We start from the raw sequence: 11,735 nt of genomic DNA, 5'->3' as shown, positions 1-11,735 counted from the left end.
AGAAAAATGAGTCCTAGTACCCAGGAGACCAGACCTCAAGGTCTCCTTTAATGGGGTACTCTGTGTGGGAGGAGGAGGTGGGCTCTGGTGGGCGATCTCAGCCCAAGCTGTCTGCCAGTCTGTCCCAGGAAGCTTGCTAGCCACATGTGACTGTGACTTGGTGTGATTCCCTATGCTTTGTGATTCTGTGCGGTTGATTGAGTGACTGTGTATCTATATGTGAATGGAGCTGACTGTTTCTGTGACGTTGTGGGGCTGTTGATTATGGGTGGTTGTGTGCCTGTGTAACTGTGACTGTGTGGCTGAATGTCTTTGTGGTTTCTTGTCTAATTGTAAGCTCGTGTAATGGTATTCTATGTGATCGTGTGTTTTTGTGGTACTGTGTGCATGACTCTTTTTTTAAATAATTTTTTCAGGGCTACTGATTTTTTTAAAATTTTTTGTTTTATTTTATTTTACTTATTTATTTATTTTTGGCTGTGTTGGGTCTTCATTGCTGCGTGAGGGCTTTTCTCTGGTTGCAGCGAGCGGGGGATACTCTTCGTTGTGGTACGCGGTTCTCTCACTGCGGTGGCTTCTCTTGTTGCAGAGTGCAGGCTCTAGGCGCGTGGGCTTCGGTAGTTGTGGCACGCAGGCTCCGTAGTTGTGGCGCACGGGCTTAGTTGCTCCGCATGTGGGATCTTCCCGGACCAGGGCTCGAAGCCGTGTCCCCTGCATTGGCAGGCAGATTCTTAACCACTGTGCCACCAGAGAAGCCCTATGACTCTGTTTTGATGGCTTTCTCTGTAGATGCGGCTGTTATCTTTGTGAGAATATGACTAGATATTTTTGTGTATGTCTGGGCGATTGTATATAACTATATGTGTCAGTGTGATTTGGTCTATGTGTTGTGTGTGGTTGTGAGCTTGAGTATATAGCTGAGTGAGTGGCTATGCTCACCTAGATCACTTTTGCGAGCACTTGTGTGGTGTGCTTTCGAATCTGGATGCATCATGCTTGACTATCTCTGTATCTGAAAGTCACTCATCTACCATGACCGTGTCCATTTCCCAGTTGGGGAAAGGAAGGCTCAGAAAGCAGATTGGTCTTGCTCAAGGTCACAATGGACCAGGCCTCCTGCTTCCCAGGACAGACCCCTCCCTGCTCACCCAGGAACACCTCTTCCCACATAGACAGTCTGGGTAGTTGTGTGTGTAGAATGCTCTGTCTCACACATTGTGGCTAAGTATGATGGGAGTAACTGTGAGATTGTGTCTGAAGGTGATCACTAGCCTGCATGTCCCCAAGTGCCTGGGGCCTGGGTGTGTCCAGACTCTTCCACTTTCTGGGCCCTTCTTGCCCTTAATATCCAAATAAAATGATTTGAACTCTCTTCACTCAGTAGGGAGTCCATCACCACCCTGAATTGTCTGGGATTCTACATAACTCTTATTCTTCTGGACACCTCCCTCCGCCAGGAACCAATGGCCTCCCTCCTTCCATCCCTTCCTTTCACCAAAGCTCCCTGCCCTGGAGTTGTTGTGGATATTGGAGTTCTCTGTAGGGGGGTGTAGAGGGTGCTGACAGCATACACATTAGGAAACCCAAATTAAGGCTCAGGCCTTGCCACCCAGGGAAGTCTGTCATCCGTACTGGCTACCTGCTCCCAGAGGCCTTATCTCCCAGCCAGATGCCCACCCCTCCCCCCCGACCCTCAACCTCTTGCCTCACCTTTCAGAGCCAAACATGCCTGTTAGTGCTTTATCCTAAATCAAGGAGATGTCTCCCCAAGAGACACTCTGCTTTCTTCTCCAGGAAACCACTCTAATTTCAAACATTTTGTTTGATTGAAGTGAAATTCACATAACATAAAATGAACTTTTATTTTTTGGCTGTGCCGTGTGGCTTGCAGGATCTTGGTTCCCCGACCAGGGACTGAACCCCAGCCACAGCAGTGAAAGTGCTGAGTCCTAACCACTGGACCGCCAGGAAATTCCCTAAAATGAACCATTTAAAGTGTACAGTTCAGTGGCTTTTAGTATATTCACAATGTTGTGCAACCACCACCTCTATCTAGTTCCAGAACACTTCCATCACCCCTGAAAGGAGACCTTATACCCATTTAGCAGTCACTCCCCATTTCCACCTTCCCCCCCAGCCCCTGGCAACCACTAATCTTTCTGTCTCTGTGGATTTGCCTATCCTGGATATTTCATATAAGTGGAATCATATAATATGTGACATTTTGTAACTGGATTCTTTTATGTAGCATGTTTTTGAGGTTCATCCATGTTGTAACATGTATTAGAACTTCATTACTTTTTATAGCTGAATAATATTCCTTTCTATAGATGGACCACATTTTGTTTCCATCCGTTAATGGACATTTGGGTTGTTTCCACCTTTTGGCAACTGAAACTAATGCTACCGTGAACATTAGTATACACATACTTGATCCAGTACATGTTTTCAGTTCCCTTAGGTATATACCTAGGAGTGAAATTGCTGGGTCATATGGTAACTCTGTGTTTAACTAATTGAAGAATCATCAAACTGTTTTCCACAGTAGCTGCACCACTTTGCATCCCCACCAGCAGTGTACGATGGTTCCAATTTCTCGGCATCCTCACCAACACTTGTTATTTTCCTTTTTTGTTGTTGTTAATAGCCATCCTAGTAGGTTTGTCGAGTTGATTTTTCTGATTTTTTTTTTTTTTTTTTTTTGCGGTACGCGGGCCTCTCACTGCTGTGGCCTCTCCCGTTGCGGAGCACAGGCTCCGGACGGGCAGGCTCAGCGGCCATGGCTCACGGGCCCAGCCGCTCCGCGGCATGTGGGATCTTCCCGGACCGGGGCACGAACCCATGTCCCCTGCAACGGCAGGCGGACTCTCAACCACTGTGCCACCAGGGAAGCCCTGTCGAGCTGATTTTTACATGAGTCTTTTGCTCCCCCCACCCTTGTTGCACATGATAATTTTTTGTCTTTTTGTGTGATGCATTTATGCTGCACCAGCTCTGGTGATGTACCTCCATCTGGGTGAGGTTGTATGCCTTTCACTACCAGGGTGTCTGATTTCATGTTAGTGTGGTTGTGTTTGGGTGCGCCCCCTGTGGTTGTGCATTAGTAGTTCAGTTGTGTGACTAAATAATTATACACAGTATCAGAGACAGGTGGCTGTGACTATGTAAGGTTGTAGCGTGTGATCATGTCTGTGCCTGATGTATAACTGTGTGCCTGACTACATCAAAAGTGTGTTTGTGAATGGTTGTGTGGATGTGTTTTACACTTTTGTGTCTCAGGCTTCGTCTGTGTTTGATGGGATTGTGTGACTGCATCTTCTATAGTTCTGTGACGATATATCCAGGACTCTCCATGTGCCTGTTTGGTTGTGACTAAATCGTGTGTGTGACTGTGTGTGATTTGGGTAACTGTGTATGACTGTCAGCGCCTGATTATGAATTCTATGTCTGAGGGATTGTGTGACTGTAACATCATGTAACCAACGTAGTGGATGGTTGTTTTTGTGCCTGAGAATTGTACGTCTGTGCATGGTCTATGTGACACACAGACACACAAGTATTTGTGCAGGGACTATATGGGGTGTGTGACTTAGGGACCAGGGGATTTGTGTCATTATGTAATTGCATAGTGAGTGTGTGTGTGTGTGTGTGACTATGAACTATGTGTCTGTGATGTGTGTCTGTGTCACCCACCTGGACTCCCTTGGTACCACGGTCTCTGGTGCGGAACCTCAGATTCCCTCCCCCATGTGGGGTAGAAATCAAGAAGCAGCCAGGTCTCCTGCAGGTCAGGTATTTCCTATGGCCCGATCCAACCTTCCCATGCCACACAGGAGAGGGAGTCACCTCCTCCTTCCCAGCCCCCATCACGCTGGAGCAGCTCTAGTTGCGCCAGCCTCAGCCTCCATGCAGCTACACTCCCTGCAATGCCGCCTGGGTTGGGGGGGTGTCCACGGTAGACAGTGACGGCTGATTGGCAGGGGCCTCTCCTGCCACTGGGCTCAGACCTGGGAGCTCACTACCCAGGAAATTTAAAACCGAGTTAATTCCCAGCCCCCAGCCCTCGCACTCACCAGGGACAGAGCCTTGGCTCTTCTGGGTCCCCACCTGATAGCAGCCTCCAACATCTGGGGAGTCTGATAATGCTTGGCCTGGCAGGGAGCTCATGCCAAGTCCCGCCATCAGCACAGCTGCTGCTGTTTATGGGGAAGGGGAGAGCTGCAAGGTCCTGGTCAGGGGCAAGGGGGTCTTGAAGCTCCTTCCCAGAATCCCCATTCTGCCTGTCATCCCTTCTCCAGGAAGGTAACTGAGAACAGACTCCAAGTTTCTCCTTCTTTGGGAACCCAGTGCCTCACTTTGCCCAACCCCTGAACCCCCAGCCCCTGAACCCCCAGCCCCTGAACCCCCAGCCCCTGAACATCTGATTGGCTTTGGATACAGGATCAGTCTTTAAGGCTCAGCCCCAAACAGGCCTAGGCGAAGTCTGTTCCCCCAGAAACGGTGACCCCCGCCTTTGCCTGCCCCTTATCAGGGGCTGCAGCCAATCAGCTGAGGGCAGAGAGGAGCCCTCCAAGGGGCCATCAGAGCCTCAGAGCCCACGAGGCCGCCAAAGGAGAGGAGGCCTGAGCCCCAGGGTGGGCACCAGCCAGCCATGGCTGCAGCGGAGACCGCCTTGCCCTCCATCAGCACGCTGACCACCCTGGGCCCCTTCTTGGACACACAGGAAGACTTCCTCAAGGTGGGGCCAGTGGGGTCTAGATGGGCTGCCAGGGGCTCCGGGCCCAGGCCGCAGAGCTGGGGGATCAGGTCTGAATATTGCCTTGGAATTCAGAGACCTGGTCGGCACTGGGTGTCCTCAGTGCCGGCCAGGGGTCTGAACTCGGTCTAAGGGCCGATTTCTGTCATAGAAAACTGAGGCTGGGAACTGAACAACTCAGGGATCTAGGCTCAGTGAGACACCCCCAGATATCAGAGGGAAATGGCAGATGTGTCTAGGGGACATCCAGGAATTAATCTTGGAATTAATCTTGCTGGGGGACAGGGAAGAAGAGGAAGATTCTTGGGGGAAACTGAGGCAAGGCTGAGCCTCCCCCAGCCTTCCATTCTTGACTCTGCCACCCCTTCCCCCTTGCCTGAGTGTGGCTCCAGATAATGTAAGCCTTATCTCCTGTCTCCAGCCTGACCGACAGACCTCTGTCTCTGGAGCTGAGGTGGTGGGGGGAGGGGGGAAGGACAATGTGAGGGACAGACTGACATGACAGACAAGCAAACAAGACCCCTTTACTGAGCCTCTAGCCAGTCTGCCCCCATCAGGGCATCCGGCCCCCACCGTCTCCGGGCAGGATACCCTGGTGTCCACTGAAACTTCGTGCTACCGGCTCCCTCCCACAGTGGTGGCGCTCTGAAGAGGTACAGGACTTGGGCCCAGGCCCCCCCGACCCCACAGGGCCACCCCTTCACGTGAGGCCTGAGTTGGAGGACACGCCCGGGGAGGACGAAGACGATGAGAGGGACGCGGCTACCCCCTGGGACCTGGATCTCCTCCTCACCAACTTTCCGTGCCCAGAGCCGGGCACCGCGCCCCAGACCTGCGTCCCCCAGACTTGCGCTCTGGCGCCTGGCGAAGGTTCCGGGGTGCAATTCCCACTGCCGCCCGAGACTCTGGGCGCGTACGCGGGCGGCCCGGGGCTGGTGGCTGGGCTCTTGGGTCCCGAGGAGCACCCGGGCTGGGCGCGCCCGACCCCACGAACCCCGGCTCCCGATGCCTTCGTGGGCCCAGCCCTGATTCCAGCCCCCGAGCCCAAGGCGCTGCCGCTGCAGCCGATGTACCCGGGACCGGGTGCGGGTTCCTCCAGCAGCTATTTCCCCCGGACGGGGCTTTCAGTGCCTGCAGCGCCGGGAGCCCCCTACGGGCTGCTGTCCGGGTACCCTGCGCTGTACCCGATGCCGCAGTACCAAGGGCACTTCCAGCTCTTCCGCGGGCTCCAGGCTCCGGCGCCCGGTCCCGCCACGCCCCACTCCTTCCTGAGTTGTCTAGGGCCCGGGACGACGGGTGCAGGACTCGGGGGGACCACAGGAGACCCAGGAGGGACCGCGGAGGCCGCGCCACCCAAGCGCAGCAGGCGATCGTGGGCGCGCAAGAGGCAGGCTGCGCACACGTGCACGCACCCGGGCTGCGGCAAGAGCTACACCAAGAGCTCTCACCTGAAGGCGCATCTACGCACGCACACAGGTGAGGGGGCAGGGCCCGGTGCAGAGGCGGGGCTGGGTGGGACCTTGGGAGCCTAGAGCTGCAGAGGAGCTGGAAACCGGGAGCAAGGGGCGGGGCTAAAGCAAAGTCTCGGAGCAAAAGGCTGGGCAGAAGGAGCTGGGGACGAGTCTGGAACATCAGGAGCCGGATGGGAAGTAGTGCGGAAGGCATGTGGGGACGGAGAGAGGACATGGAGAACCTGGGAAGCATTTCAAGGAACCGAGGGCTAAGACCTGGGCCAGGGACGGGCCGAAGAGCAGAAAGCCAGGCGAGATGTGTAGGGGCCGGGGCTAGAGGAGGGACTGCGGGGAGAGGACAGCTCGAAGTACCAGGGGCGGGGCCAAAGACCCAGGGTTCAGTTTTGGGGCAAGCGGGAACGGAGTTAGGTGTTCTGGGGTGGTAGCCAGGAGTATACAGAGTGGGTTGCTTGGTTAGACTGTAGGGGGCGTGCTGGAGCTCAGGAGAGTTAGTTTCAGGGGCCCGACGCAGAGGCAGATCCTGGAGAGCAAAGGGAAATGGCTGGGAAATACAGGAGGGTAGGCATAGGAGAAGCCGGGTCCCGAGGAGCCAAAGACAGGGGAGGGGACGTGGAACAGAGGCGGGGAGGAGGAGGAATGAGGCCTATGCATAGGGGTCCGCTCAGAGGATGGGGCCACGTGTACAGACCCGTCCAGGAACGCAGGGAGGAGGGGCCACGTCTAGCAGGGGGAGAGCATGATCACTGGGGACAGGGCCTGGAACACCAGGTGGATTTCGGGGCTCAAGGGCCAAGGCCAGGGACAGGATTGGGCAGCAGCTTGAGGGTCCCCTGGTGCAAAGGAGGGGCTGGGACATAGGGGCAGTGCCAAAGGACGAAGATTGTGTCGGCATTAGGACGCAGGGGCAGGGTACCGGGCACAGGAAGTAGGGCTAGTAGTGTAGAGGGCGCGACTTGTGACCAGGAAGTGAAGAGGGGCCTGGCGCCAGCAGGCACAGAAGAAGAAGGGTCGGGGTAGCAGAGGCCGGTCCTGGGTACAGATTCAGACCCTCCCCGAGAGTGAGTGCCTCCTTAAACGTCACGACCTAGGCGCCTCACTTGCCTCACCCTAGTCTCGGCCAAGGCTAGGAGGGAGGACTCTGGGACCAGGTGTGGGGGACAGTGGCTCTCAAGGCTTCCTCGTCCCCCCCAGGGGAGAAGCCATACGCCTGCACGTGGGATGGCTGTGGCTGGAGGTTCGCGCGCTCCGACGAGCTGACCCGTCACTATCGAAAGCACACCGGTCAGCGTCCCTTCCGCTGCCAGCTCTGTTCGCGTGCTTTTTCGCGCTCGGATCATCTGGCCTTGCACATGAAGCGTCATCTCTGAGCCCCGCCCAGGCACTTGGACCTTTTCTGGGGACTGGGGTGAGAACAAGAACGGATCCAGGCACGGTGGTTTTCCCTCGGATGAACCCTCGTCTGGACTCTTGGGCCCACAGATCCACCAAGGACTGGCCCATAGACAGACCTGGGGGAGCCTCCAGCAGAAGTTCCCACATGTCCTTGACCAAAGGGAGCCGCAGTCACACACGGTCATGCAGACCGAGCGAGATAGACCGCCAAATAAACGGACTCAGGTGGATACTTAGATACTTCTGACAAAGAGACAGACCCTCAGAGAGCTGGACCATCAGGCCAGCTCACAGGTGGCCCTAGACAACGGAGGTGTTGTGCGGTGAGGCTTCCCAGAGACCCTGGTTCTAGAAGAAGGCTTCACGCTGTGACTGCTGAAGCTCCAGATAGCGGCTGGCATTGCTGTGAATGGTTACGGGTCTCGTAAAAATGCTCCTCCCAGATAAAGCTTCAGTGTTGGTCTGAATTTGTGGGTTTTGGGTGTGGAAGTTGGGAAGAAGCTTAACCCCAGAGGTGATATTGGGGAGCCATACACACACTACACCCTCCTCTCCTAAAACTGGGCAACCCTCCTCAGGCACTTGCAGCCGGTCCTTCCCCCACCCCAAGGTCAGGCTACATTGTCCCTGTCTCCTGCCTCGAAACCCAGACACATTCACAGGGACCATCTTCCTCCACTTAAGAATCCTCAGCCCCGGGGGCTTCCCTAGTGGTACAGTGATTAAGAATCCACCTGCCAATGCAGGGGACACGGGTTGGAGCCCTGGTGGGGGAAGATCCCACATGCCGCGGAGCAACTAAGCCCAAGGGCCACAACTACTGAGCCCGCGCTTTAGAGCCCGCGAGCCACAACTACCGAGACTGCGTGCTGCAACTATTGAAGCCCGCACGCCTAGAGCAGGTGCCCCGCAACGAAAAGCCATCGCAATGAGAAGCCCGCGCTCGGCAAAGAAGAGTAGCTCCCGCTCACCGCAACTAGAGTAAAGCTCACGCGCAGCAACGAAAACCCAACGCACCCAAAAAAAAAAAAAAAAAAAAAAAATCCTCAGCCGGGTCCCAGAGCCCCGTCATCCTTCACCCTGTCATCATCCGAAGTGACCCCTTGGCTAGCTCAGCGACGGTGGCGGGGGCTGGGGGTAACGTGCAGAATGAAAAGGGGGAGGACCAGGAGGGCAAGCGCCCTTTAAGGGAGCAAAAATCACAAGAGTTGGACCTCAGGCTATAAGGCAGGAAAGGAAAAAAAAATCCAAATTTACCTCTGACGGAGAAGCCAGGGGAGGAGCGAGGTTCAGCGGAAGAGTGTTGATTGGGATTAGCCAGAATTGAAAGAGACGGAGGCGGGGCCTGCTGGAGGGGCGTGGGCTGTGATTGGCCAGGAGTAGAGCCGGAGGCCGGACACTGGAAACCACCTGGCCATGAGAGGCCGTGTCTGGGCCGAGCCAGAGCGTGGAGCCTATCAGGGACTAGTCTGCCGGAAGCAGGAGGAGGCCCCAGGCTGGCCGGGTCGGGGGCGGAGCCTGCAGGGAGTGACTGTTCGGAAGAAAGCCGAGCCCTCTGGAGGATCCTTGACTACCTGTTCAAACCTCTGCTTCTCACCTCGTGGGCGGAGTCTCCATCCTTGTGATGCCTGGGCCTGGGTTCCCAGGCGGGTTTGGGGAAGTGAAAGTCACCAGAGGCCGGGTCTGGCCCAGCTCGTGACCCTGCGCCTTGCGGTCCCGACACAGATTTCTAGACCCCAGCTAGAGCTCTGAGCTCATGGACGCCCTGAGTTTGCTGCTGTCGGCCGCGCTGCTCTGGGTCCCTGTAGGGACCCTGACCTGCTACGGGGACTCGGGGCAGCCTGTGGACTGGTGAGTGCGCGGGAGCCGACCATCCCTCCAGGGCCGCATTGGGGATTGCTGCGTTCCTAGGTGAAGACTGGGGTTCCTTCTCTTCTCCCGCTATTCTGTCCATTTCCTAACCTCCAGGTTCGTCGTCTACAAGCTGCCGGCGCACACAGGGCCCGGAGATGCGGCGCAGAGGGGGCTGCGGTACAAGTACTTAGACGAAGACTCAGGGGGCTGGCGCGACGGTGCGGGGCTCATCAGCAGCTCCACGGGGGCCGTGGGCCGCAGCCTGCTGCCGCTGTACCGAAACACCACCAGCCAGGTGAAGACGCCCCCGGCGGAACCAGGGGTGGGACTCTAGGGTGGGCCCAACTTGGGGGAACCTTCACGTTGCCCCTGTCCATCATCCCCAGCTCGCCTTTCTACTCTACAATGACCAACCGCCTCGACCCAGCGGGTCTCAGGACTCTTCCAGCCGTGGGCACACGAAGGGTGAGGCCAGACTGGGGACTGGGGAAGAGTTCTGGTTTCCCTGTGCATTTCCCTGAGCTAACCCATGAGTTGCCAGGGGGGTGAGGGTGGGCTGTTCTGTCAGGCCCTAGCCATCTGTTTCCTTATTTTAAATCAACACTGTCCTTCCTCTGGACTATGAGAATCGATGGCTGTGGAAACTGAGCTCAGCGGTGGTTCTGACACTGCCCACTGGTCCTGTGGTCCAGGCCCCCTACAGACTGAGTGTTCCTGGGTTGCACATGTGCTCGCTGGGATGCCTCAAGCAGTCCCCCTGATCTCCAGTTTCTGGTTCAGGTGTGCTGCTCCTGGACCAAGAAGGGGGCTTCTGGTTGATCCACAGCGTTCCGAACTTCCCTCCACCTGCCTCCTCTGCTGCGTACAGCTGGCCTCCTAGTGCCCGGAACTATGGGCAGACCCTGATCTGTGTATCTTTTCCTCTCACCCAGTTCCTGGATATCAGTGAGTGGAGACGGGGAGGCAGGGTGAGTCCCTGATTCCCAGGCTAGAATCTTGGAACAGTCCCTCGTTTTCTTCTCCCCTTGCCCTCCAGGCAGACAGCTGACCTACACCTATCCCCTCGTGTATGACCATAGGCTGGAAGGGGACTTTGCCCAGAAATTCCCCCACCTGGAGGAGGTAGTCAAGGGCCATCATGTTCGCCAGGGACCATGGAACAGCAGTGTAACACTCACATCAAACAAAGGACACGTGTTCCAGAGCTTTGCCAAATTTGGAAACTTTGGAGATGGTGAGCCTTGAGGTTGACAGTTGGAGAACTTTTTCTGCAGAGGGGGGGTCTGGCGTGTCCATGGCTGAGGGCAGGTCATGGTTAGGGACTAGAACACCTTGGAGTCATAATCACATGAGAGGTAAACAACCAATATACCTGTGTTCAAATGTTGGTTTCTGACTGTGTGATACACGATTTAACCAGGGCCTCAACTTACCTTTTTGAAAAATGGGAATAATGGTATCAACTTTAAAGGGCTGTTGAGTGGCATGATGCATATAAAGCATTTAGTAAGGGCTGTTAGTCTTAATGTTATAATCCCCCAGATTGCCAGGGATTGATAACTGAGGAAACAGCTCAGAGATGGGAAGTGGCCTAGGGAATCCCTAGCAGTGATCCTGACCCTGTCCATGTCCTCTCTCCATCTTCTGCAGACCTGTACTCTGGCTGGTTGGTGGAAGCCCTTGGCAGTGACCTACAGGTCCAGTTCTGGCAAAGATCTTCTGGCATCCTGCCCTCCAACTGCTCTGGGGTCCAGCACGTACTGGATGTGACCCAGACAGCCTTCCCTGGGCTAGCTGGGCCAGCCTTCAATGCCACAGAAGACCATTCCAAGTGGTGTGTAGCCCCAGAAAGGCCCTGGGCCTGTGTGGGTGACATGAATCGGAACAAAAGAGAGGAGCACCGGGGTGGGGGCACACTGTGTGCCCAGCTGCCCGCCCTCTGGAAGGCCTTCCAGCCTCTGGTGAAGGCATGGGAGCCCTGTGGAAAGTAGAGCAGGGCCTTCTCTCTAGGAAGCCCAGCAGAGCATATAAGAGCTAAGGCTCAGGGGCCAGTTTGGACTTCAGTTTGAATCTATTTAGTCTCTTCCTATCTGTTTGGCCTTAATCATGTGCCTTAACCTCTCTGTGACTCAGTCTACTCATCTGCAAAATGGGAATCATAACACCTCACTCAGGATTGTTGAGGAATAAAAAGAAATGGGTAAATGAGGCTGTTAGTCTTTTCTTCAGGTGGGCACTGGGACTCAGAACAGCACTGCAGT

The 11,735-nt window shown here is 55.4% G+C and overlaps 2 protein-coding genes across 3 annotated transcripts; both read left to right on the top strand.

Annotated features, from left to right (window-relative positions):
* Positions 1-4,574: 4,574 nt before the first annotated feature.
* Positions 4,575-7,595, top strand: KLF1 (KLF transcription factor 1). The gene is made up of 3 exons (XM_033854123.2): positions 4,575-4,738; positions 5,392-6,232; positions 7,420-7,595. Exons 1-3 carry the CDS (start codon positions 4,652-4,654, stop codon positions 7,593-7,595), a joined length of 1,104 nt encoding a protein of 367 aa, XP_033710014.1. The 5' UTR covers positions 4,575-4,651.
* A 1,575-nt stretch (positions 7,596-9,170) lies between these two features.
* DNASE2 (deoxyribonuclease 2, lysosomal) lies at positions 9,171-11,683 on the top strand. Of its 2 annotated transcripts, XM_033854122.2 has the most exons (6): positions 9,175-9,471; positions 9,589-9,769; positions 9,861-9,939; positions 10,255-10,419; positions 10,511-10,708; positions 11,125-11,683. In XM_033854122.2, the coding sequence occupies exons 1-6, from the start codon at positions 9,377-9,379 to the stop codon at positions 11,463-11,465; spliced, it is 1,059 nt and encodes a 352-aa protein (XP_033710013.1). In that variant the 5' UTR covers positions 9,175-9,376; the 3' UTR covers positions 11,466-11,683. The 2 variants fall into 2 exon arrangements, with proteins under 2 accessions (XP_073659260.1, XP_033710013.1); XM_073803159.1 differs by lacking the exon at positions 10,255-10,419 and having other exon boundaries at positions 9,171-9,471.
* Positions 11,684-11,735: the final 52 nt, after the last annotated feature.

Source organism: Tursiops truncatus, chromosome 3, assembly GCF_011762595.2.
Source record: "Tursiops truncatus isolate mTurTru1 chromosome 3, mTurTru1.mat.Y, whole genome shotgun sequence".
NCBI classification, from domain to species: domain Eukaryota; kingdom Metazoa; phylum Chordata; class Mammalia; order Artiodactyla; family Delphinidae; genus Tursiops; species Tursiops truncatus.
The sequence above is the reverse complement of the archived record's forward strand: the minus strand, read 5'-3'. Positions and strand labels throughout refer to the sequence as shown.